General features: G+C 45.7%; 2 protein-coding genes across 4 annotated transcripts; one reads left to right on the top strand and one right to left on the bottom strand.

The window, feature by feature from the left end:
• Positions 1 to 1,955: 1,955 nt before the first annotated feature.
• Positions 1,956 to 11,716, top strand: TMEM11 (transmembrane protein 11). The gene is made up of 2 exons (XM_075058812.1): positions 1,956 to 2,104; positions 10,136 to 11,716. Exons 1-2 carry the CDS (start codon positions 2,040 to 2,042, stop codon positions 10,650 to 10,652), a joined length of 582 nt encoding a protein of 193 aa, XP_074914913.1. The 5' UTR covers positions 1,956 to 2,039; the 3' UTR covers positions 10,653 to 11,716.
• Positions 11,717 to 14,121: 2,405 nt separating this feature from the next.
• Positions 14,122 to 26,522, bottom strand: DHRS7B (dehydrogenase/reductase 7B). Of its 3 annotated transcripts, none has more exons than XM_075058809.1 (7): positions 26,456 to 26,522; positions 19,852 to 20,027; positions 19,365 to 19,480; positions 18,463 to 18,673; positions 17,675 to 17,767; positions 15,989 to 16,141; positions 14,122 to 15,630 (listed from the first exon to the last, which is right to left on the bottom strand). In XM_075058809.1, the coding sequence occupies exons 1-7, from the start codon at positions 26,509 to 26,511 to the stop codon at positions 15,425 to 15,427; spliced, it is 1,011 nt and encodes a 336-aa protein (XP_074914910.1). In that variant the 5' UTR covers positions 26,512 to 26,522; the 3' UTR covers positions 14,122 to 15,424. The 3 variants fall into 3 exon arrangements, with proteins under 3 accessions (XP_074914910.1, XP_074914912.1, XP_074914911.1); XM_075058811.1 differs by lacking the exon at positions 26,456 to 26,522 and adding an exon at positions 26,053 to 26,427; XM_075058810.1 differs by lacking the exon at positions 26,456 to 26,522 and adding an exon at positions 24,396 to 24,651.
• Positions 26,523 to 26,595: the final 73 nt, after the last annotated feature.

The raw sequence follows: 26,595 nt of genomic DNA, 5'->3' as shown, positions 1-26,595 counted from the left end.
CGCTCATCAGTCCTGCCTTGAGATTTCAGGTCAAAGAGTCTTTGGGAGTTATCCTGCAAATGTACCCTCTTGTGAAGATGCTTGACACTTGTGTTCGTTGGTTTAAGATGTTTGAAAACATTATGGCATGAAAACATTTAAATAGCCAGCTGGTAGAGTCATTCCCTGCTGTGCTTGTCCAGAGCAAGGCCGGTGGGCAGGTGACTAAGAGGAACACAAGGTGCTTCCCTCCCAGGGCCAGTGGTCCTCAGCCTTGGGAGCAGAGCCCAAGCGCTCAGCACTCGGGCTCCCGGCACAGCATGTTTACGTTGCTTCCTAAAGCTGAGTGTAAGCTACAGAGGCTGAGGCCGGAGTTTCAATAGCTGAAAATGCCAGGGCTGGGGGGGGGTGGTGGGGAGAAGGGGCACAGCTTATTTACAGTTATGATTTGATCTAACATGACAAGTGACAAGTGGCCCCTGGGCTGCAATTTGAGCAGGCAGGAGCGTGGGTTTTGCTGCTCCCAAGAGACAGCGCGGTAGGTTTGGGTTATAGCATGAAGCTGGGCTGTTGCTGGTAACACGCTCTGTTTACATTCCACATTCCAGACAGTCCGATGTTCCCGCCTGTCCCAGCAATGCTGCCGCTCGGCCGCAAGCTCTGCCAGGCTGGGCAGTCTTCCCAAACGCCTCTTGTTCATGCAAATGCACCATTTACCTCCGCAGAAACAGCTGACCCCCAAATTACAGCTGAGAAAGCAGGGGTGCGGGAGGGCCCTGCAGTCTGGAAGAGCAGCCTCACGATAGCTGGGAAGGTGGAGGCAGCCATGGGTTTGTTCTCCTTGGTCACATTACATCATTTGGAAATAACGTTGTCCAGAAGAGGCTTTTTCTAGGAATGGGAGATGCAAAGACAGCGCCGCTCTCTTCTGACGTGCATTGTCAGGCTGGGGCTGGTCGTGCTCTCCAACGGGTGCTGGGAGCTGAGGACAGCTGGCAGCACAGCGTACCTCCAAGAGAGGGGAGGCTGCAGAGCTGTTGGATAAGGCAAAACCAATTCCTGAGAAAAAGGCTCCTCTCCTGGAAGGAGTCATAACTGGGAGCTAGAGAGGGGCCTGGAGAGGCACAAGGATCCCAGAGATACACCACCCAAGCACCCCAGCACAGGTCCCCTTGGGTGACCCTGCTGTGCTGGGGGATGGCCCCGAGGCTGAGGAGAGGCTGGGTCCTGGGACACCCCCACAAAACCTTCAGCATCCACTGCTGCTGGAGTGGCAGGAGCAGGGAAATCTGTGACAGTGGCAAACCAGCGTTTTGTTTTCTAGTGAAGTGTTCGGCTATAAACTGTTATTCCTCCTCAGAGATGCAGCAGTGGGGGAGCCTCCCCATTCCCTGCTCTTCTTTCAGAATCGATCAAAGGGGCTAAACTTGCCCCAAGAAAGCCCTGTCCCTCATCCCCGGGAGGGTGCTGCTCTGAGGAGGTCCCCCATTCCTCCTCCGCCTGCCAACAGAAATCGTCTATTTCTTTTCAGGCAGGAAAACAAGGCAACGCTCCGGCTCTGGAGGACAGCAGAACCACCAGCCAGAGCCGAGCCCTCCCCGATCAACAGCCCGGCCCAGGACGCCTCGTCCGCGGCGGAGGCCGCATCCTCAGCCGCACCCTCCCCCCTCCCCGTCATGGCGGGACCGCGGGGCAGGCCGGGACTCGCCGCCGCGCTCCTCCCACGGTCCGTCCGCTCCCTTTGGGACGCGGAGGCGGAAGGGGCCGGGGAGCAGGCGCCGAGGCAAGGACGGCGGGGGCTGCTCTCTCACCGCTGGTGACGGGGGACCGCCATCGCCGCTCCCGCCCTGGTCCCCACACCCGCCGAGGGGACTACGCGTCCCAGGAGCCCCCGCGGCCGGGCCGTGGCGCGGAGCACTGTGGGACTTGTAGTCCGCGCGTCGGCTCGCTCCCGCCCGCTCAGCCGTTCCGGCCGCCCTCGCGCACTACATTTCCCGTCGGGCAGCGCGGCGGGCTGGGGGTCCGGTGGCGGAGACATTTGCGAGCCGAGTGTCTCCAAGATGGCGGCGTGGGGAAGGAGGCGCGTTGGCCCCGGCGGCACCAACAGCGGTGGCGGCCGGGAGAGGTGAGCTGCCGCCGGGGTGGAGGGTGTGGGGCTGCTGGGGCGCCTCGGGCGGGCAGGGAACGGGAGGAGGTGGGCTGCAGTCGCTCGGGGCTCCCCGCGACCCCCGGGGCAAGGGCGGGAGGGGGAGGGGGGGGGCTCGCCGCTGAGGAGAGCGTGGCCAGGCAGGGCGGGTGAGGGACGCGGCCCCGCTGAGGTGGAGCCGGGGCGGAGGGGCTGGCCGGGGCCGGCGGTCTCCCGCTGCGGGCGAGCGCGGGGATGGAGCCGGGACCGGGGCCGGGGAAGGTCAGCGGGGCCCGCAGGGTGGCGGCGGCCGCGGTCCTTCCCGGCGCGGGGATGCGACGCTCGGGGCCGAGGTGGAGGAGGGCTGGGCCTGGGGAGCCTCCTTCCACGGCTATTTTTAAAGACTGTAAGGGCAGCGACGAGTGCTCCAGGGTGACCTCCTTCTGCGGGAGGTCGCGGCGGTCCCGGCCGCTCGGGGGGTCAGTGCGGAGCCGCCGCGCTCCCCCGGTCCGCGGGGCCGGGGCGGGAGGCGGTTGCCGCCTCGGCACTGGCGGAGGGCTCGGTAACGCTCTGTCTTTGCCTCTGTCAGGACGGAGGAGCAGCTAGGACGTGCCGGAACGACCCACAGAGTAGCTGTAGAAGTTTGGGAATGGTAACTTTAAAACAGGAAAAAGAGATAGAGGAAAATCTTGTTGAGCTACTTTAAGATCTCTGTGCACGGTTCTTTACCTACTTAAAATGTCTAGTTAAAGCCTGTATTTCCTTACGTTGGCATTTTCCGTTTTGCCCCAGGGCTGACTGATGTAACCAGCAGCTGCTGAAAGCTGCTGCGTTTTTATTGCAAGGAGTTTTCTTTTGTCCTGCTGCCTTACCTAGAGACTCTGATTACCTCTCTTAATTTTTGCTGTGGCTTTTGCTTCATTTTTTCCCTTGCTGTAATTCAACAGTATTCTTCTTGATGGTGTTGAGTCTGCGTAGCAACGGAGAGCCACAAGTAGCCCTTAAAATTCAGGCGCTAATGTGAATTGCAGGAATGCTGTCTCTGTTCAGGGAATTTAAAAGTAGTTAAACTGGAAGAGCCAATGGAATTACTGCATCAGTGTAGTTTATATAAACAACTAAGAATACCACAGAGCTCAGTGGCATAGTGGTAAAGCTGTCTGCACCCAGTGCTGGCACCTGCCCCAGCCCTGAGCACATGAGGTGTGGGGTTTTCACGCGGTAGACCTGTCCTCCCAGCAGAAGTGAAGGAAAAAAGAAAAAATGCAGAAAAGAGCACTTAACTTCAGTGAAAATTATTCTACCAGGGTGAAAATTGATGCAGACTTAAAAGTGAGTTGTTACCTTGAAACTTAGTCTGTGAACCATACAACAATCTAATTGTAATTTGAGGTGATTTTTTTTAAACTATGATTACTCTTGATCTTATGATCAAAAATACTCCTAAACATGAGTTACTTCATGAACCTCCTGCATATATTATTTTGCCTTTGCCAATGAGAAGTATATAGCTAAGTATAAGAAAGCACAGAAGTGACATAGCAGAACAACAGATACACCATTGACCAACATTTCATAATCCTTATCGAAAGATGGTGGTTCTTTTAGGCGTCATCCTGTATGAACGTGACAGAAGATCATACTTCTAATAGGTGTTGGGTGATGTCAGCTGGGTACTACTTCTTCCTTGCAATTGCAGAGCTGGAGATACGCATGGCTGGGCCTCTGCCTCTCTTGATCAGTGGCTAATCCTAAATAACACCTACCGATCTTGTTTGACTGCTGGCAACACAAGTTGTGTAAAAGGCAGTGCTGACAGACCTGATGTCATCAAATGATGGCATATGCTTTTTATACGTTGCATACAGTTTTCTTACACTGGGCAGGATTCTTGTCCAAAGATGCATTCCTTTGAACTGAATATGGTAATCCAGCTTTCCTCATAAATAAGCTGCTTCAAGGAGTTTTTGTAGTTGTCAGCCAGCTAGTCTAAAAGGCATCTGTGTGTTGGGAGGTGGTGTGAGGAGACTCAGTAGTGAATAAAATACTGTCTGCTATTAGACTAGACCAGCTTTCATTTAAACAACAACAAAAAAAAAAGTCCAGCAACTCTATCTGCGGAGACTGTATCCCTTCATAAATGACTTTATTGATATCAGGAAGTCTGTAATTGGTCAAAAAGTGCTTTCCTCAATAGGACTAAATGTAAGGACATTAATTGCAAAGGATGTTGGCTGTGAACTCTAGCTGGCGCTCTGGTGGTGAAGTAATAAGGTTAAACAAAATAACCCAAAACACTGAAGAAAACCAACTAAATATTTGTTTTTCTTCATTCTGGATAGACTCTTTAATGGAGACTGTCTAAAGGGAATTGTTAATCTGTAGACCAAAACAACTTTTTTATACAGAACAGACACTGAATTGTACTTAGTGTTTTTGTATAAAATTCACTGTGATGACCGCCAGAACACAAGACAGAATGCCGTTTGTTCACCCAGGAGATGTTCTAACAAACTCCAGAAAGAACAGCTTTAATGTCATCACCACTGCTTGTATTGGCTTCTCTGCGCCCTTAAAGAGGTCTCTGCTTTCGCTACCTGCACTGCTCAGATTTCTGGTACTCTGTTTGCTTACAGCAATGATTGACCTGTTTCCATTAGCCTGGCTAATCATTAGTTGACTTAAAATCGACACCTCTTTTTGCTCTGGCTGGAGTTTTTTGTTATGGTCTGGTGATGTTTTCCTTAGTGTTGTCTTCCCTTGCCAAGGCTGCTTGAATATCCCACCTATGTTCTCCTGTTCTCTTTCCTATTTGTATTTAAGGTACATCTTTTGAACGGAAGTCTTGCTTTATTGCTGTGCTTTTCCCGTTCTTCCTCTGCTTTAATGCATGCGTCGACAGCCTGTTGAGAATGCCTTTCTTAAAGCTGTAGGCCTGACAGCCATGGCTAATGGTCTGAGACTGGTAGATTGTGCGGACGCTGAGCAGAGAAACAATTCTTCAGGTGTTTAAGCTCGGATGTGTTAGTACTTTCTGTATGCCATATCCTGGAGCAATCCTGAGTAGGAAAACATACTGTTGAATATGACTTTGAGTTGGAGTATTTCCACTGAGAGTTAAAGCCAGGCCACAGCTCATTCCTTAATCTTGAAATTAAATTCAATTTCAAGAAGGATTTATGTGGGGGGAGGGAAGTTTAGTTTTTTAATTTGTCATGCCTTGACTTCACTGATTTACTCAAGCTTGGCTGAGATGCTGATCATGACCCCAGACACTGCTTTGGCCATCGGTAATATCCTTTTTCTGCAGTTCACTTGCTCAGCCAGCATGAAGTCCCTCTGTTGCATTGTGAGTGTGTGCCACTTGTGACAGGCATTATTACCACACTGCTGCAAGCCTCACCTTTCTTATTTTTTAACTGCTAATCAGACTGGTCTTCATTTACAGTTAATCTGAATGTATGTTTGGTGCTCTGAGCAACACTGTTGTCCAGGAACATTCTTCTTTTAAAAAAACTAACAAAACCTGACATACATGTTAGAGGAAGGGTTTTGAAAGAACTTTCTTTGCATAGAACTGTACCTGTGCTTTGTCCAGATTTGAGATTGTTTCTAATTGTGATTCTGAACGTTTTGCAGAACTGAGATAGTTGGATGACTTGAAACCCTTGCCAAAAGTCCATCTGGCAGATCGAGGAACGCCTTTAGGCTGAGGGCAGCACTCTCGTGAGGCTCGGGCATTCTCCCCTGCAAGTGGACAGTTGTAGAAGGATGTTGGGTTTCTTCCAGGATGTTGTCATCTGCCCTGTTTTCAGGACTCTGTTCATTTGTTTCTCTTTTTGCCACTTGGCACCTGGCAAAACTTAAGATATTTTCACATTGAGTGGCATTGTGCCTCCTCCTTAGAAAGGGTGTTTATTTCTTCATCGATAAAGACTACCTAATTGAAACTTATATTTAACAGACAGGCTGCTGTTTTCAAGGGGCAGCTAGGAGACTGCATTCAAGCTGGAGGCAGAGAAATGGAGCTGTTTTGAGGGCTGTAGCTGGGAAACTGCTGGAGTTGCTATTGTTCAGCCAGCTGCAGCACCCCTCTCCTGGTGCTCTCTGATATTCCCATGTTAGGAAGATAATCCAAATGTAATTTGAAGCTTGCCCTATAGCTAAGACAGACACTTCTGCCCCTCCTGCTGGTGGTAGCTCTGTTAACAACTGATTCCTTATTTATAACTTTGGCAATACCTAAATTTTACACTAGTGATTTTACATTATTTTCATCTTGCTGTGCCGAGTAGTTGGGAGTACTGTCACGTTCCCCCATCTATGCATGCAGCTGGCAGAAGGAATGAGACATTTTAAAATTGTCAACTATAGAATGTATGAAGCTGCAATAGAATAAACTATTTGGATATAAGGTCCAGAACTATTCTTACAGAACAGCTGTACAAGTTTTTAACTTAGCCCTCTTTTTGGGGGTGGGAAGATAGGTCCTGGAAAATAATTTGATTGAATAATATTAACAACTGCCTTTAGGTTCTGGTTTGTCTAGTAAATAGCATGCTGGGCTTCTGAACATGTGGCAGAATTTTATGACTTCTGGAACTAGGTCCTCTCTGACACTGGTTATTTACTATTCTTTTAAGTAAAATGGAATTTATATAAAATCACCACACTTCATAACCAGTGGATGCCAGCTTGGAGTTCATTGCATAGCTCTGCATTTTTGTTTGTCATTGCTGGGGGGTGGGGGACAAGCTCCAAAAGGCAAACTCCAGAGCCTCCAGTGTTTGAGCAAATCCAGTTGCTTTGACTGGATTTGTTCATGTGCAGCTGCTGCGTTCAACTGAAAGGCTGTGTCAGGAGAGATTGCCTCTATGGATTGAGGTCCTCGATCCTACTCTGCGTGCCAACAAGGTCTAAAACCTTCTCAAGCCCACGTTATCTCATCTGTGTCTCTTTCTGTATTGTCTGAAAACAAACCAGTTTTCAGCTTTCCATCCTCCAGGGGCAGCCAGTTCTTGTGTGAAAATAATATGTGATATTTCCTTCCTCTGTTAACAGAAATGGAGACTTTTCTGCTTGTGTTGCTGACTCTTCATGTGTCCTATTGTTTGAGCAGCTAATTCTTCATTCTTTGTCCTTTGTTTTTGGATTGCCCATTTTGCCTTTTGTAGCTTCAGCACTGATAGAGATTTATTCCCATATTAGAGGACTAATTTGGAGAAGCAGCATAGTTAAGGGCCAGGACTCTTATCAGGGATGAAGCCTTTGTGCAGTTTATTTCCCATTGATTTTTTTCAACAGAACAGATCATCTTGTTTTGGCTTAGGAGGATTGTGCTTTTCTTGACTTTGTTATAAAGCCCCAGAGCTTGGCAAGCCAAAAGATTCCAGAAGAGATGGACAGTACTGCTTCTGGCCAAAGCCTGTTAGATTCCTGCTCTCTTTGACAGGTGGCTGTTGCTTGTGGTATGGCTCTGTTTGTGTACATTAGGGTGAAAGGAAAAAAAGGGATATTCAGAGGGAAGAACAGGCAAGATCTGAGTGAAGAGAAATGAGGCTGATAAGTTAGTGCCACCTGTCCTGATGCTCAGCCTGGAGAAATCCCATGTAATGTTGTTACTTGACTTAATTCCTGGAGCTAGAAGCCTGGCTCCCCGTCGCTCTTGTACAGGCAGAGAAGAAATGGGCTTGCTTCACCCTTGTTTTCACAGTGATGGCAGGGAGGTCCTAGGGTGATTAGGCTATTGTGCTGTTCCTAACCCTCTGGGGCGTTCTCAGCTGAATTTGGATTCTGCTTCTCTGTTTTGCAGACCTACGCTGTGTGTTCCTAGGGTGGTACAAAATGCTGAAAATGCTCCTTGGTAGGAAATACTAATTTTATCTGGAGGGTTGTGTTACTGGATTAGCTTCCAGCTTGAAAATGCCTTTCAGCAATAGCTTTTCCCTGAAGTCATTATGCCTTAGCAAGTGATTTCACATACGCACTGATGTTGTTTTACAGAGTTACCTTAAGTCTCAGCATGTCTTCTGTAATGAAACTGGAATTTTTGACTGGGAAGAAGCTGCACTTGGAACAGTTGTCATCAAGAAAACCCTTGGCAGAAACCATTACCAGCTGTTTCCTTAATGTAACACCTGGTTAACTAGTTCTTTGTTAGAAGCTCCTTAATGTTATCTGATATACTAACTTAGTATAAGTATATATCTATATAACTTAGTTATATTAGAGATGTAGTACTCTGTAAAATTTTTATACAGGTGCTGTCCTTCAGAATTTTTCTTCAAATACTTGCCAATTCACTACAGAATGTCAGAACCCATCACATTCTGTGCTGAAAGAGTTAATCATAATTTTCCAAACAATGTCTGACAAGATGATGGCCTTAAAGAAGCCCCTGGCATACACAGCGTTCAGGTGGATTTATATTTTTCTTTCTACCCGTGAACAGGCCAACGGGGAAATGCACTGCAGAGAACTCAATAACTAGCTTATAGGTTGAGCTTTCCCTGTAGTTTATATAAATTCCATCCAGACTTTTAATGAAACTGCTTATTACTCTGCTTTGTGAGAGGCTGGTGCATCTTGGGTCCTGCTGTTTGATATGTTTGCTGCTGTTCATAAAAGCAGCTACTTCTGGCAACGGCTTGTAATTTAACAATATTCTTGATTACAGATGGCCACTGCACGATACCCTTTGCAGCATGAATGGAGCTGCACATTAAGGGTAATGTCTGGTAACGCAGAAGCTTGCGAATGTGTATTTTTCTCCCTTACTTTCCAGTGCATGCACATATGTACTATTGTATTAATGGAGCAAAAAGTGCTAGTTTCATTCTCCATATCATCATTGTCTTGCCTCCCAATATTGGGAGGGTCTAAATGCTGTTCAGATGAGGTAGTTTTGTTTGCTGCGATTAGGTCAAATATGTGTGCGAATTGTTCTCCTTCTGCTAAAGGAATCTGCTAGATATTTTTATCCTTGAGAGGCCACGTGCTCAGTTTTGCTCTGGTTAAGCGCAAGTATGTCAGAAATAGTTATTTCTTCTGCTTAGAAGGGAGTATTTTGCCTTGTTCTAATGGATAGGTTTTCACCCTTTCTCAGAGAAGGTAAACAGTCATAATCCTATTTCTTAGCAGTCTGGTACATTAATGTAGCTGCAGCTAAGGTGATTTGTGTGAAGGGGGTGGAGAGAAAGTAGAAATTGATGTGACTTAGGTAGCTAAAAGCTGCTACTCAAATGAGGGATGTACAAGTCTTGTGAATCCCCTGTCAGTAGGGAGCCTGCTCCAAGGTAAAGGGAGCAGCTTTTTCTTCACTGTTAAAGCCTGCCTGGGTTAAAAAAAATGTTCCTTTCTTGTTTTGTTGCGCCCTATTTCAGCAGAGTAAACTGTTCTGTAACAAACTGAGTGCTCTGCTACCTTTTTCACCTTCACTTCCAGCAAAGTTTCTTGGCTATCCTTGTTGGATTTACTGTGGAGGATGAAATAGAAAACTGCATCATTGGCAAGGAGGTAGTTACTGTGGGGAGAAAGCAAACATGTTCATCTGAAGATGCTTCCTCTCTTAAAACCTTCCAGTGCAACCTGCCCTCTTGATGCATGAGCTGCTAGTCTTATTTTCTGTGAAAACTCCTTAAGTCTGCATGGTCCATTCATTGATGCGGTGTGGTCGCTGAGGTGCAACAATCTCAGTATCTCTAGAGAAACTGCTTGGGTATTGGTGTGAGGAACCATTTCAGGATTGTTAAGAAGATGCTATTTTCTCAAAATGTTCTAGCTCCTCCAAGTTAGTAAAAGGTAAGGAAAAATATGTTGCCTCATTTTGGGATGATTTCATGTACAGCAGGCATAATTAGCCGATGTGAAATGAATCTTGATTTGAAAAAGCTACTTGTTGAACAGAGGCAGTGACTGACCTTGAGGGGCTGCCCTCACTTCTGGCATTTTTCTCTCCTGTTCTCACAGCTAGGTGGGTTAAAAGTCTGTCTTTAAGCTCTGTAGTTTTCATTCTGTGTTTCCTGTTAACAGGGTCACCTTGTCCTCCACGGATTGTTACATCGTGCATGAGATCTACAATGGCGAGAACGCTCAGGACCAGTTTGAGTATGAGCTGGAGCAGGCCCTGGAAGCACAGTACAAATACATAGTGATAGAGCCCACTCGCATTGGGGATGAGACGGCCCGCTGGATCACTGTCGGGAACTGCCTGCACAAGACCGCCGTGTTAGCGGGCACCACCTGTCTCTTCACCCCTCTGGCACTTCCAGTAGATTATTCTCACTACATCTCCCTGCCTGCTGGTGTGCTGAGCGTGGCCTGCTGCACCCTTTATGGTATCTCTTGGCAATTTGATCCCTGTTGCAAGTACCAAGTAGAGTACGATGCCTATAAACTTTCCCGCCTGCCCCTCCATACGCTCACCTCCTCTACTCCGGTGGTGCTAGTGAGGAAGGACGACCTGCACAGAAAGAGACTGCATAACACGATAGCACTCGCTGCCCTGGTGTACTGTGTAAAGAAGATCTATGAACTCTATGCTGTATGACTTCAGCAGGGAAGAGAGAAACCCACAAAGACAAGTGTATTAAGACTCCCACAGTAACATTTTGTTTTTCCTCTTTGAGAAGCAATGGAGACTGGGAAGGATTTGGTTTAATAGAGCTGTTATTTTTAAAATAACACATCACTGGTGCACCAAGGTTTTTCAGTTCTTCGTTACACTTAAGATGTGGATGTGTGGTGACTTGAGAGCTGTATGTTAGGCCATGGGAGTCCAGTCCAGCAGCGGAATGTTGATGAAAGAAAGCTATAGGAAGAGGGGGTGTGAGAGCTTCTTTTTTTTTTTTTTTTTTTGAAACATTGAAGTATATTGTTTAATTGTATTACACAGAACCAGGCAGAAGTTATCATTGACCATTAAAGGATGAGAATTTCAAATGCTTTTGCTCTCTTGTTACTGTGATCATAGTTCCCTTTTATAGTGCGCTTCCAGGGGATGGAGGCTTTGCTATGAGAACTCCAGTGGTGATGATTATTTATGCATGCTCACACACAGACCTGATATTCCTCTTGTCCACTGCACATGGCAGGAGCATCCATGTTATTTCACAGCAGCCATCTGTTGAAGGAATAGCTAGAGTGTTGCTTTCCCTCCTGCTTGACTAGTTGTATCTCTTGGAAGAGGGCTTGCTGTTACCCCAGTGTTTGTATCTTTTTGGTAATTGCTTAAACACTGATGGTTGGGGCTAAAGATGCCCAAATCCTCTGCTGCCCTGCCACCTCCAACCATTACTTCTCTGCAGAACAGAGATAACACTGTAAGTTTGCAGCTACACACACATTCTGCTTAGTTCTTGTACAAGTTCTTCCTTATGTGGATGCATCTCCACTGAAATGCATTGTACCACGTGTAGCTGAGGACCACCAAGGTGGGAGTCCAGCTGTCTTACCTTTGTGCTTCGTTAGTGCTGCTGACACTCCAACGGCTGTGCCCTGACTACACAATCCCACTGCTCTTGCTTGGAACACACACTTCTGGAGCTGCCTGCTACTGCTGCAAGGCATCCACGTGATTGTATCTTGTAACTGTGTTACCTGAAATTTTAGAATTCAATCTTGTGCATTAATTCATCCTTTAGCTCAAAACTGTCGAAATCTTGTTCTTAGAATGGGAAGTATTTTCTGTTTTGCAAGATCTGCCAGTTACTTTTAAAAGATAGGGGCTTGCTTTCTATAATCTCCTCCTACCAGATGGAAAATAGGTGTGGCTTGCATTTACAAGGCCAGCTTGGCACAGCTTCAAGTGTTATGATCTGAATAGGAGAGCAAAGCCCTGTAATAAAAACTGCCTGCACACAGGTGTACTGCTTGCTTCAGGGGTAGTTGCAGTCTGACCTCCAAAGCTGAAGCACTGACCTTGGAAGGGAGTCTCATGAGGTCAGAAACCAAATTCAGTAGTTCTATCTTTATCTTTCCAAATTGCAACAGCAGGCACCAAGAACAACTCCTCGCCTCCAGACTGCAGCAGGCTTTTCTGGCCACGATTCCAACTTGTGCTTTTCTGCTGATGCAGCTTTTCTGTTAGCAGGGCATGCATCCCAGTCATGTGTGTGCTGGGCAAACGGGGTTTGCTGCCGGGAGTTCTGAGCAAGTACTTTTACCACCTGCACACGCAGCCGTACCTGAGCAGGCACGTGGGCTAGAGGAAACTCCTGTGGCATTGGGATGTTTCTAGGTGGCAACAGCCCTTTGCCTCTTTGACTGGTACAGTGGCTGCGTTGTCTCCCTCCAAGGTTAAAAGAAGCTGGGATCCAGAGTGTCTCTATTTATAGCAACAATGTACAGTTGCCTTGGCAGAGAGGAGAAGAAATGCAACTACTTCATCTTCCTGCGGTTAGGCCAAGACTGCTGGGCAGGCTGCCTTTCGAGTCCTGACGTTTTGTTTCTAAAGTCCTGTCTACTGGGTGAATTTTAAACTAGTGGCACATCTGCCATAGCCAATACGCACTTTAGTGCTGCAGAAGGCCCTGAAATATCCTTGTGCTAGCCACACAAAAGACATTCCTGTTCTTTTTTTAATCAATGCAAAATAATTGTCAGGGCTGTTAGTTCCTTTTCTTCACCAAACCTCTGTGGTCCTGGCACTTTTTTGTGTTTAGCTTTCCTTTGCCTGGAATGATCACTATGGCAGAAGGACTAACCCTTGGTAGGCGCCCTGAACACGTGGTTTGCATCAAAGACTCTGGAGTTAAAAATGAACAAGTTTCCTCTGATCTCTTACTGTGGAAGGTGAAAAGTCAGCTTAGCTGTCACAACAGGTAGGTCTGTTTTAAAAATGCACCCTTTGCTCCATTCTGAAGTGGAGAGGACATAGCTGGGGATGTAGGGGGGGGCATGTTTTCCAAGAAATATTAGTGATACTCTAGCTAAAACACTTAGGTGACATCCTGGCTATTAGTAAGTCAGTGCTGTAACTAGGCAAGGTGACCTGGGAGAATGAGAGGGGTGTCGAGGGTTGTGTGTTTCAGTGCATGGCATGAGATGGTTGCTGTATCTATCTGCCTTCCCCCTATGCCAGTAGCTGTGGCTTACAGTGGCTGGGGACAAGGGTCCCATTCAAAAGCCCTGCACGCTTGCTGCCCATCCTGACCGTATGGAGGTGCTCTGAAATGGAGTGTGCTGCATATCTCTCATCACAGAGAGGAAATTTACTTTAGAAGGGGAATGTGCACACTCTTGGTAACCTCTGACAGTAACCACAGTAACTCCCACACGTAATTTTTTTCCTCAGGCCTGATGTATTACACCCCTCACCACCCTGGATGATAACAGAAATGCAAAGTGGACCCTCAGTCCTTCACAGCTAGCCATGACCTGAAACACCAGAAGATGAAGCAGCTGGACAAGACTGGCAGGAGCACTGTATTTTGCTAAGAAACAGAGGACCTGAACATAAAAAACACGAAAGGAAAAGCACAATTAATGCTTACAGAAACTCCCCTTGTGGAGATGGAGCAAAGGTAATGCCTTGGTTTCCTATCTTAGCAGGAAAAGAGACGCACACACTTGAAAGCTTCAACTTGTAATGTCAACCCTAGGCCTTTATGTAACAAATCTGCAACCTCAGCCACAGTGAAAATGGTAGAGGATGTCTTAACTGAGCAGCAGCACCATGATCATTAAGCACATCCCAGTCATCATCTGGGATAGATTCTCACAGATAATTGGTACTGGTTAAGAAAAGGCTTTTTGAAGGACAACGTCCTGCTGAGCCTGCACACCTGTGTCAGAGTTTTAGTGTGACTAATCTTCTGTGTGAATTCACACTACGTCTACTGTAAGCTAGCAGATGATGTAAAGAGGGCTGCAATGAAGTGTGTTGTTCTGCAACTACTACTGGTACAACAGCACCTTGCAGGAATGTAAGAAAAGAAAACAAAAAAATCAAAAGCCTCCTGTCTTCCCTTCCTCTAATGCTACCTGCTGAGAGGAGCTGAAGTAGAACAAAAGATTAATTTCATATCAATGTCATTTATTTGTCATCAGATGTGCACTCACAGGCAGGACATACATGGCAGTACACGTGGAAAATGCTGGTAAGCACATGGAGGCAGCAACAGGGTTCTGGGCCTTGGTTCCTACTAGTAGGCTTTATTTCAATTAGAAGTTGAAAGAGATTATTTCTGTCCTTACTGAACTATCTCTGTGCAGCCACTCCTTTTTCCTTATGGTGCTGGTATCCATCACATGAGGAGAAGGGCTGAAGAATGGAATATGGCACTCCCTCAGGCTGTCAGACTCCCTGAAGCCTGCGATAGGTGAACAGGCGGGTATTGTTCCCCCACTGGATTCGATCTTCATTAGCATCTGTGATTGCTTTAAAACAGATGAGAACGAAGGGTCTGTCTCCTATACTGTCCACCCTGCACACAGGTTCTCCTCTGCTTGCCAGGACACAGTGTGCCTGGCATCCACAGAATCGCACCTACTCTGTGCTCTAGGCCTGCAGGTGGGCCAGGTGTGCACTGCCAGCTGCACAGTATTTACACACAACAGCATACCTTGCTGTGCTGTCTTCTATCTGTCCAGTGCTTCCCCTGCATTAACTTGTGCTGGGGTTAATACTGTAGTCTCAGGTAGTGCACAGTTAAATGTCCCTGTACATCAGTAAGGCGTGATTCAGATAAAATAATTGCCAAATAAAACTTAAATTTTACATCAGTCACTTCTTTCAAAGTGGCACTGGACTTGACTTTAGCTTAACATATCAGATGATTTGGTGTGTTAACAAGCAGAGGCTCTGTGAAGTTTCCCACTTCAAGCAACGTGTTCTACATCAGATTGGAGGGAGTGGGAAGGAGACACTGATCGCAGGAGCTCCCAGCTGAGGACTGTATTTCATGGGGGCCATGGGGTGGGGAAAGCTAAGATCTACTTGTGTGAAGGCAAAACAGGTGGGTTTTATTTGTAGCAGGCTAGTAAAACTGAGCATGCCTGGAGTGAGGTGAGGTAAGATGCTGTCTTCCAACAAGCACATGGGCCTCCCCTGCTGCAAAGTGTGTTCCCTTGAGTTACCCTCCCTTGCAGCCTCAGCTCTTCCCCTTTGTCCAAGCACCCTTCTTCAGGTGAGGTTTAGGTGCTGTCTTCCAGCAAGTGGGCCTGCTCTGATGTGGGGGAAGCCACTTCCCACCCTCCATGTAATAGTGAATTGCAGCATTTTGAGAAAGGTTTTTCCTGCAGGAGCACCTCCACTGATGTCCCAGCCAAACTGCAGGGGGTTAGCCTCTCCCTACAGTTACTGCTTGAGTGAGCTGAGCTCTAAGAGTCCTTTTCTTTTCTCTCCTTTTTTGCTCTAGTTGCCATTAAGGTGAAGAAGAGCCTGGGGAAGAGGTTTCGCAGGTAGACAGCCAGGGAGGGTGCCAGGCCAGCTACAAGTACTTCCTTCTTCTTCTGTCCCACTGCATTGAGAACCACCTGAGCGACCTCTGCAGCTGTCTGTCCTTCGGCGGTGTTCTTGTCCATAACTGCCAAGGGAAACCCGAGTAAGCACCAATGCCAGCAGGTAAGCCCACACTTCAGTACGTTTCCTAGGAATGCTCTGTTCTAACTGTACGTGGCTGCTTGTATGGTTTTGGTTTTTACAAGTTGTGTATGATGGGAGCACAGGCAGGTATAATTCATGGTTGGGCTAGAAGTCAGTAGTTGCTGTCTAGAAAGGCTACATTTTGGGGGCTACTCTTCCTACCCTGCATCCAAAGCTGTCTTTTGATACTTCAGGGCTAACCTGTGTCCTCACCAGAGGCCATATGTTGCAAGGACACTTTGGAGTAACTCGGTGAGGTGGATATGCTTTAGATAGAGGGCACAAAAATCATATCTCACCTCCATAGCGAGATCCATCTGCTGTTACAGCATTGAGAGAGAGGTTTGTTTGAATGTATCCAGGGCTTATAACTGTCACATCAATGTCGTACTGCTCTACCTCTGCTCGTAGACAATCAAAGAAGGCCTGGGTAGCATGCTTAGAGGCAGCATCTGAAAAACAAGAAAAGGACTATGCACTAAGGAGAAGGAGCAGGGCTGAAGGAAGATTCACTCCCCTGAATGGTTTTTTCACTGCAAAGCAGTCGCTTCTCAGCAAGAACCCAGCAGCTGTTCTCTAACTTCTAGGTTTTTTTGGTTTTGCTGGGGTTTTTTGGGTTTTGTTTTGGTTTTTTTTGTTGTTGTTTTGGGGTTTTTTTTGTGAATGGCAGCAACAGGTAGTGGGAGTGAGAGGCAATTTAGGAAGGCAAAATGTAAATACTCAAGTTGGAAACTGGCTAGGATCCTGAGCTTCGTATCACAGCCATGCCAAAGCACTACAGAGTGAACCCAAACTGCCTCCCACTCGTGATAAAGGAGACATGAAGCCTGGCTTGGGAAGCATTTGATAAGATAGGCTGGGGGAACGCGATGCCAGTACAGGAGGGCAGAGCTGACACTCGCTGCTGAACACCCTCCTGGCCTGCATGCGCTGAGTGTTAACAGACTTGCAGAGCAGGTTCAGAGCTTGGCTGCACACAAGTCAAAACCTGATCGCACAAGCAGACAGGAGTAGAGAAGTGTAGCCTAAGACAGGATTTCCCCCTGTTAAATGGCTGAGCAACTCCTTCTGCTCACTCCCTTTCCACGTATACTTGGTCACTACCACCATGACTGCCATCGCCTCAACATGGCTGCAGGACTGACGCTAGCAGCACAGAGCTTAGCGCAGGCTATGCACCCTGTCTGAGGACCTAGGCAAGAGCTGAGCTCCATGCTGCCAGGCCCATGTGGCTCCAGTCACTGTGCAAGTGCTCTGGAAGCAATTCAGAACACAATTCTTGGTCCAATCATACCCACATCATCTGCAAGACCAGATGGCCCAGACGTTGCAGGCTCTCCTTGACTCAGCATCATGCCCTACCACTCTTATGCCACCACTGCTGTATTTTTCCATTTTTATATTTATTTTCAGTGACTTACAGATGCTTGTGTGCCAAACACTCTCCTTTTAGTTCCTCCATCTTTTATAAGGCTTTTTCCAGTAATCTCACCAACGTTATTTATTGTCATAACTGATTTAGCATGAAGAGTTTGCTGGATCAAGATAACTGTTTAGGCTTTTATTTGGGCACTGGTAGTACTGACATTTCATAATGTATTAAAACAAAAAGTTCCTACTTTCTTAGAGGAGATTAACCAGGCAAACAGCAAGGATAAAATACAATAAAATTATGGAATTAACCAGAAAGTTTATAGGTACTTTCAAGTGTTAAGATAGGAATATCAAGCTGTTTTCAAGACACTGAAAACATACTCTCCTTCCCCATCCCTTAAGAACTTTAGGACAGCGCTAAGGTTTTGTATTTGAGAGTGCCTTCCTCAACAGCTGTCAGAGATTTGTGACCACACTAAGAATGATGCGCAGCTCTGCCTTCCCTGCATGCAGCCAGCTCTACAGAGAGCTAAATGTGGAAGCAGTAGCCAAGTATTCATTTGGTCTGGTGCCCCAAATATGTCTTCCCCATCTTCTGTGGAGGTACTTACATGCGGATCTGAAAGGAATGCTTATTTTGCCTTGAACACTGCTGATGGCCACAATGTGGCCTTGTCTTCTCTTGATCATGGAGGGGAGAAGTGCTAGCAAAAGACAGAAAAGACCCATTCAGAATAACAGTCCTGCTGTTGCTGCTGTCAAGAATCAGTGCTTTCAGAATATTCAAAGATGCCTAAGTGAATTACAAGATCCTTGTTCAGTGTAAGGGTTGGGCAAGGGATAGTGCCTAGGATGCCTCTAACTGAAGCTGCAGTCTGGCTGGGATGTTCACCTATGAGGAGATTCCTTGTGCCAGCAAGGCTACACAAAGGCTGTTACAGTTGCTGTGATCTCCCACAGGCATGGCCAGCAGGACTTGCTTTTTTCTGCCATCAGTACATCTTTCCATTTCCTGCAGCTGATACCCTCCAGGCTGAGCTTTCTGTGTAATCAAAGAAGCTTCCTAGGAAAGCTACAGCTTCACCTAGAACCCATACTGCATTCCTAGCGTTTTATCAGTGCAGATAGGCTAACCATATCTCTCTTCATAAATTCCTGCCAGACTAGGGTCAGGAGGTGTTTTAAACAAGATGGTATCTCTAATCAGGTACTTCCCATGCAGTCATGCCGAAGCATCTCCTCTAGGCCTGCCCATAAAACAAAACTTTCCTCCCCTCTTATACTGTACTGTACCAAATACAATTACAACCAGAAGTTAAGCTGTGCTTAGTTAGTTGTGTTGGCCTGCAGAAGGTATCAGCCAAATCCACTGTCCCCCTGTAATCCAGATCATGGGTACCTTTGGTGAAGGCTATAGGACCAAAATAATTTGTTTCCATCACTTTCTTGTCCACCTCCAGTCCTGTGTCCACAATTGTGCCTCGGAAACTGATGCCTGCATTGTTGATCAGTATGTCCACGTGACCCAAGTACTTCAGGATCTCTTCAGCAGCATTTAGGACAGTTTTAGTGTCCGAGAGGTCAAATACCACAGTGTGAGGTTTGTGTGTCTGTGAATAAACAAAAGTTAGCAAAAGACCAATTCAGGCTGTGCCGAATGTGCTGTATGTTCACACTTGTGATGGGATTTCCCAGCTCTGGAAGCACAGAAGCAGGGCCATCCAAACCTTGTGCAATTACAGTGGAGCAGTTCCATTTGGTAGGAATACATGACAGAAACAGGTTGTGCTCTCATCTTTCTCTGCTTCTGTAGCCTGTTCCTTATACCAGAGCCTAGGAAAGGGGCAAGTGAGGTCTTCCTCAACTACTTATGTTTCCTATTGTTTTATTAAAGAAAATGCATCTGAAAGTAAAAAAACTTAACCCCTGTGTCTTCTGCAGAAGCCAGCAACACCTTTCTTAGCCCAGAACTAGACATCAAAAATAAAAGCCAACAGAAGGAAAGTCACTTTTCCAGATTCAGTATATGACATACAGATGCAAGGGGTCTGGGCGCTTATGTGCTTTCACTTCCACTACAAGGCAAGGAGTCTTTCAGATGGCTTATTTTTGTAGGGTTTTTACAAGATATGACATGTTAGCTCAATGTACTCCTATAGCAATATCTATCCCTAACCACAGAGTTGCATTTTTCCTATTGCTCAACAGAATAACCCACAAGCAATTCTGTAACTTCTGTAATAACATGAACAGAAATCCCAGCCACATGAGACAGCAAGCCTCTCCTTCTCCCACACTTACGTTCTTTCGGTGATTGGTCATGGTAGAAAGCTGCTGCACCAGGTCTTTGAGTTTCTCGCTGTCTCTGCCACAGAGCACCAGCTTGGAGCCAGCTGCATGGAAGGCTTTTGCACATTCTTTGGAGGAAGCAAGGGAGAGAGAAAAGTAGACATTTGAATGAAAGAAATTAGAGAAACAATTGGACATCCTGGCTTTTTCCGGATTTAGAGAAAAGAACTCTGACAGCACAAGAACAGTATAACTTGTTCCTTGCTTTGATGAGCTCCAGTTTATAAAGGATGATTAAAATTTTCCTTAACAAATTTTAAGACTTTCTTGCATCAAAATTTGCACTGGCTATAGTTATAAGTGATATAGCTGTGCAAGCCACGTCTCTCAAAATTCAGAGCAATAGGAACTTTCTGCTCATTACTGCTTTATTCCAATAGGGGCCCCTGCCACAACCCTCTGCTTGTCCTGCCTTTGGTGCCCTTCTTTCGATACCTACCTTTTCCCAGGCCAGAGGTAGCCCCTGTGATCACGACCACTGCTTCCTGGAGGTAAGCTCGCATCCGCATCCACTGCAGTAGCCGAAAAAGGGCGAAGATCCCCAAGCTGCCAAAAAGCAGCGGGATGATGACTGTGCTTGTAAGATCCATGAGTTTTCCTTTCTGAACAGTCTTCCTAGAGCCACAAGATGAAAGGAAGCAGACCATTTCACCATCAAGAAAATTAGCAGAGGCTTGAAAACTAGGGAAGTCCTTTTTCTTAACCTTGCCTTAAACCACCGATAAACCGAATTCCATACAGAGGTATCTTCAAGAGATTTCCTCATCCCTTCATTTAGACTTTCAAAAGTTGACATCAGTACCCAATTTTAAGCATTTAAATGCTAATCTGAACATCCCAGCAGGACACTTGGCATTGGATCTTGTCAGCTGTTATGTAACAAACTTGGGTTCAGAGATGCTGTTCCCACATTTTGCTCTACATTCACCCTCTTGTACAAAGTGTATTTAGAGTGAAAGCTCCCCAGGGCTGCGATATGTCTCTGCATACTTCTGATTGTAATAAAACCTCTTAGATTTCTCTAGAACAGCCAGTACCACAGTATCTACATGCCAGAGACCAGTTACTGTGTATTATCCCAGATGGATATAAGCCAGTCTGCCTTCTGGACGCTCAGAGTAAGTTTTCTCTCTGAGCACGCTATTTGCTTAATGAAATCGGTGCTTCCAACTCCAGTGTCTTTCACCACCTGTTAGGAGAGACAAGGTATCTGATTTAAATGAACCACATGTCCAACCTAGTAGGCTAAAGCCTACATTTATGCTCTTTACTTTTATGCCGACATTAATTGTGCAGTTTAACAGCATGAACATGTGTTCTAATATACTGAAATTAAACCTGTGAATGAAACCCAAGCTAAAGGTATCTACAAGACCTAGCTCATCCTGGAACTGGATTCTGATACTAATGCATAGCCCTAATGTCCTTGCTAAGCTATTGCCTTCAAGGGAGTAGTTTATGTTACAGCTTACTACATGGCCAAAGAGTAAGTGATACTTCTGCTGTAAAAAAAGGTCACTAGTTTTCCCACTGTATATACCCCCAAGCTTTTATGCTTGATGTCCCAGTAGTTACAACCCCTTCCTGGAATCTAGTATATCTTCCCTGTTGTGCAGATAGTTTGAACTCTTGCAGTTTGAACTGCAAGATAGGTCATTACCAGGAAGATATTGGAAAGGTCTGGGCGCTCAACTCATACACTACTTCAAACAAAAGGACAGCATGAGAAGCAGAAAACAAGAGGTAACTAATAACGCTAAGCCAGAATTCAGTGTCATTAAGTAGGACTGAGCTTGTATGGAGCTGAGGGGGTGACAGAGGCTCTACATGCCATGCAACAGAGCTAATGTGGAAAAGGTCAGGCTCTTCCAGATTTCCATCGGGGGCTTGGACAGAATTCCTCAAGTTAGCTGGTCAGTGAACAGACTAGATTGCTGAAACAGTAATGAACTGTATAAAATAAGTATTTCTGGAGGCATAGCTAGAACACAATAAAATAACACATAAAGATAGCTGAGCTAGCTCTAAATAAGCTTGACAAGGTCTAAAAACAAATCCATCGAGTTAGTACCTTGAGAAGAGTTCTGTACTATGGAGCTTCCCATTCCTGAGCTAACTCATGTATCTACAAAGTACTTCATTGTGTAATACACTGTGCATAACACAGCTAGACATCGAGGCCCCAAGCGCCCCTGGGCGTAGGGAGTATGCCCAAAGTGGGAAATCAGAAACCCAAAAGATTAAACTAATTCCATTGCAAAGCAGTGCATGAGCACAGCACCCAGCTGCTCAGACCAGCGTCTTACTCCTCCACCTCTTTGTGCTGAGCGCACACAGAGTGTGTATTTTGTACTGATTTACAGCAGAGGACTGGTAGAGCTGATTTAACATAAGAGTGCATATCAGCCCTAAAACAATTCCTGGGAAAGAGCTCTTTAGATACAAGGCCACTGGCCTTCCTTAAGCTGGGTAAGAAGAAGGTTCTCCTTACTGGTTCATGTTCAGGTAGTCATTTAAAGCAGCTGCCCTCTTTATGTTGTCTTTTTTTATTTTGCTCTCAAAGGTCTGTTGAGATTCAGAAGGCAAGATGTGGGCAGGGACAACAGGTGCTGTGCTGACATTGAGCAGCGTGGCTTACAGGGCATTTTGGAATCAAAAATCTTCGGCTCCCATTTAGGACCTTCCATTATTTCCAAAGTGGGAGCTGGCAGGTGGAGTGGCACTTCCTTTATGAGCCCAGGTTGAAGCTGAGGCATTTTAAAAATCTGCCCCTGACCAGCTTTGCTTCTGATTTCAGTAAAATGCAGATCACAGTGAAAAGCAGATGAAAAGGTAAAACTGGGAAGAGGGGGCTTTTCTGACACCTTTTCTAACCAAACCACACTCCACTCGGAGATAGGAGGGAGTCCCATGTCTGATTACAGCATGGTTCTTTCAGATTCTTTGGCAAAATTAAAGGTTGACTTTGCAAGGACTGAACTCTCTGCCACAGGGGCTGGTGGAAAAGAGCCCCCAAGCCTACCAACTAAAGGCTAACCTTGTTTTGGTCAGGTAGCATCCACTGCTCATCAGTATGAACCAGTTATGCCTGGTTAACTCATTCCTTAATCACATCAATTATTATTCATTTGCTTTCTAGACAAAGAAGGTCTGCCTTTAATCCTTTTTCATTTGAAAAATCTTTCTAAGTCTTTTATTGTTCTTCTTTCTCTCTCTTTCCCCCCTCGCCCCCTCCTTCTCCATATTATATACAGGAACTGGGAAAATTACCCAATCTCTGCCTGAGGGCTGCAGCAAGCCGTGAACCCAATCAGCAGCAGCAACCCACTTTTGCACCTTCCATGCTAGAGTTTGAATCTACCGGTAACCCCCTCTGATATATGGGGAGGGGAAATATGGGATGGGGAAGAGAAAGACTGGATGAAGGAGGGGAGCGAGAGAGAGAAGGACTAGCTGATCAGAGATGTAGATCCTTTTTTTATTAGGGCACACAGTTGCAGTACTGTCTTCCAAGGAAGGTACTCAAATGGGCCCTTAAAAAGAGCCCCAGAACAAAGAAAATCTCAGTTCAGTCAGACTTGAGAAAGAGGACAACCTAACTGAACTAAATTATTTTGGAAAGAAGAAAGAATTTCTGTAGCACTTTAGACCTACAGCAATAAGTTTTGCTTTGATTTCATAGACTAGCTTCTGTCACAAACCCATGAGTCCTTATTTTAGCTTGTCATATTGAATACGCTGAAAAAAAAAATTGATAAGTATTAGTGGAGCAAGAGAACATGGAAATCAGCTCAAGTCATAGAACCACATTGCAGTATGTTCAACTATATACATCTTTCAGAGCCTAGTGCCAGTCTACTGACACAACAGGGTGGCAGTTACATTCTGTTCAGTTTTCAGGGTTATTTGGTGGAAAGACCAAAGGAAAGAATTGCTGCAACCTGAAGGAGAATTTATATTCTGTTCAGTATTAGGGTTATTTGCTGCAAAAGCCAGCAGAAAAAACTGCTGCAATCTGAAGGAGAATGAGATAGATAGATCATAGATAAAAAAGACTTGATTCACATCAACAAAAATGCTAAGTTGCAAGACACAGGCTGGTAGAAGAAGATCAAAAGCATAAAACCCAACTTAAGATAGATAACACTTTGAAGTAGCTAAAGACATCCCAGGGCAGATAACGCCATGTCACATTAAAAACATGGGGGAGGGTGGGCAACACATGGATTTCCACACCTAATTCGAGATGAACTGGATATCCTCAGACCTCCTGCCCAAAGTTCCGAGACCCCACTATCACCTTTGTTCACAAATTTGGCTATTCATGCTGAAAAAAACTGTTATTAATTCTTGACAGATAATGTTTATGACACCAGGTTATCAGCAGGAGAGAAGCCACTGCTCATAATTGGTTCAAATAAAAGTCCTGTAATTCTCAGTTCTCCATCCCAAAAGGCAGGATTGGAACATGCAGGTCATTAGAGAGCAGAAATAAGAACACTGATAATGTAAACAAATACAGGCGACTGGAAACTTTTTGAAAGGCTTACCATATAATAAAATATGTCACAGATATCCAGTTTAAAAAAAAAAACTTCCCCTTAAAACAAAAACTGGAGGTCATCCCATAAAAGCCAGGATAGTGATTTCTGAAGGAACACGGATCTTAGTTAATAAGATCAAGAGCGCACTAAACCCAGCAAAGATGAGATCAAATCCTAAAAGAAACTAAAACCACAATAAGTTTCCTTAAACAACACCTATACTCCTTTAGCTTCAGCCACCTAGAATCACATTGTCCATTACATGACAAATGGCAGCAACTGGGAGGCTATTCTCAGAAATCAAAAGGTGCCATTTAAAAGGTGGGGGGATAAAAGGGAGGAAACAATTTTTCTTCTAGGGAAGCCCTTGTCCAGAAGCACAGCAGCTCTAAGCTTCATTAGCTACCGACTTTAGTCTGAAGAAATCACAATATCCTACCTTTGAAAAGAACTCACTTGCCAGTGACTCTGTGAGGTGGTGTCTCCCTCTGGTCTTTTAACAGGACAGACCTGACTTAAATTTGGAAATGGCAGCAGTCCAAGCAAATGCACTCTGTCCAATGCTGGCACAGCCAAGAACTGCCTCTAAAAACAAACCTCAGGAATACGGTCTGTGACCTTTCAAAGGGGGGAGGGGGGTAATTTAACCCCCAGATTGAAAAGATAGAAGTGAATTCAATATGATACAAAATTTACAATAACCCTCTGATTATTTCTAGTACTAAACAAAAATTTCTAGTATTGAATCCAGAGCATCCATAAAGACCAATATTAGGCTTTCCACACTGCAGATGGAAAAAAAGGCAACTTGTGAATCAGTTGCAATTCTCTATTACTGTAATTAGTTCTGGGGTGTACACTGATGTTATAGTAAATGGGTATCATGCTAATTAAAAGAAAACAGACTTTTAATTCTTCCCTTAGGATTCTTGAGAACTTTGAGCACAACTGAACAGACAGATGAGTTTCTCATCACACTCTGCATCAAAACCCGGTATTTGCTGGGGTAATGGGCATTCCCTCCAGCAGGCCAAATTCACTAAATCCCTTATAAGCCATGTTTCACAGGTAGAAAAGTGAGCATTACTTGCATTTTATATCAGCTAAACAGTTTTACTGACTCAACCGCTTTGGAAAGAAACTGAAATCAAACTTATAAACATCTAAGCCAGAAAAAAAAGAAGTCATATAACATTGTTTGTTAATGTGATTTAATATAAGCCAATGGGAAATTTGCTGACAATTTCTCTGATGCACAAGATCCCCATAAATGGTAAGTTAAACTTCAAAAAACTCATTCAAAACCCAGTAAGAAAAAAACAGTGATTACACCAATTCAAACAACTGAATTACTGAAATGCCAGTGGGCACTTACATGCTTACATAATCAGCTTTCATTCCAAACTTTATAAGCAGAAAATAACGTAAAAAACACATTGAGGTCATCAGAAACCAGTAAAACTCCTAAGAAGGAACACAGGAACTGGACAGAGCTCCTCACTACGACACAACCATTTTAAACAGAAAACGGAGAAGGGGTTCAGGAGAAGGAATACAATAACCCAACTGGAATTCTCAAAAGAAATGATGGCAACTGGTGTGATCAAGAGTGCCAGGGAATGGCAGCTGGTAGGTCTCGTTGTAAGTAGCTGGCAACAACGAATGAGCGCTCAAGGTTTGCTGAGGGGTGGGTAAGTACTAGTTGTATTTTGATTTAACTTTTTCTCTTGCAATTTGAACAAGCTCCCATCTACTTGAAGCAACGCCTAGGAAAACCACCTGTTGCATTTCAGTAGCCATTAAACAAAATCCTGCTTATGCTTTTACATAGTTGTTATGCAAAACAACCACCTTGCCCCGTGGTACAGGAAGAGGGGAGAAAATGTTTGCAGCCCCCCAAAAAGGGACTCGACTTGAGAAATCATCTTCTCATAAATCTTCCTGACATATTTATTCAGTTACAAGCTTCATTTTCAACCGTCCCCGTCGAAAATCCTCTATTGGTGACTGGGACACGAACAAAGGTAAATCAAAGTGGCGCGATTAGAAAACGAAAACATTTCCTGTGCCAGAGAAAGCGTTTTGCGGACACTTACCAAATCAAGAATCACCTAAAACCCAGTGAGAAAATGAAGAGTTGGCTTAACGTCTCTCCCGCCCTGATTTATATATAAATAGGTATTTAATAGCGGGAGGAGTAATGAACTAGGTACTTGAGGGCCCCGGGTTCCCCTGCCCACAAACCAGGGCCCCGTTCACCCAGCCAGACTTCCATATCTCCCGGAGGACCACAGGGGCAACCCCGCCGGGGGCGGACGGAGGTGGGCAGGCCCCGGGAGCACCGCAGGGTCACGGCGGGATTCCGGCAGCCCCAGCTCCGCTCGCTCGATGCTGAGCGGGGCCCCGCCGGCAGAAAAGGGGCTGCCTCCCCGCCGGAAAGGGACCGCGGCGGCCGGAGCTGAAGGGAGGGAGAGGCCGGTGGGAGACACCGGGCCCTACCTGGCCGCCGCCATCACCATGGCCACCGCCGGAAGTGGTGGGGAGAGCGTGCGCATGCGCTTGAGGCGTCGCCGGGGGGAAAGGCGGGCTTTCCGCCGGGACCTCCAATGACAGACAGCTTCCTCTGACAGGAGAACCGG

This window comes from Buteo buteo, chromosome 27 (genome assembly GCF_964188355.1).
Source record: "Buteo buteo chromosome 27, bButBut1.hap1.1, whole genome shotgun sequence".
NCBI lineage: Eukaryota > Metazoa > Chordata > Aves > Accipitriformes > Accipitridae > Buteo > Buteo buteo.
The sequence above is the reverse complement of the archived record's forward strand: the minus strand, read 5'-3'. Positions and strand labels throughout refer to the sequence as shown.

What these genes read in the sequence shown, in the direction of transcription:
- TMEM11 (XM_075058812.1), top strand. Translation starts at nt 2,040, where the DNA reads ATGGCGGCGTGGGGAAGGAGGCGCGTTGGCCCCGGCGGCACCAACAGC. An exon ending in AGCGGTGGCGGCCGGGAGAG is followed by an intron (nt 2,105 to 10,135) that starts GTGAGCTGCCGC and finishes TCCTGTTAACAG; the next exon opens with GGTCACCTTGTCCTCCACGG.
- DHRS7B (XM_075058809.1), bottom strand. Translation starts at nt 26,511, where the DNA reads ATGCGCACGCTCTCCCCACCACTTCCGGCGGTGGCCATGGTGATGGCG. An exon ending in ATGGTGATGGCGGCGGCCAG is followed by an intron (nt 20,028 to 26,455) that starts GTAGGGCCCGGT and finishes TTGTGGCTCTAG; the next exon opens with GAAGACTGTTCAGAAAGGAA. An exon ending in TGACCAATCACCGAAAGAAC is followed by an intron (nt 18,674 to 19,364) that starts GTAAGTGTGGGA and finishes GTTTATTCACAG; the next exon opens with ACACACAAACCTCACACTGT.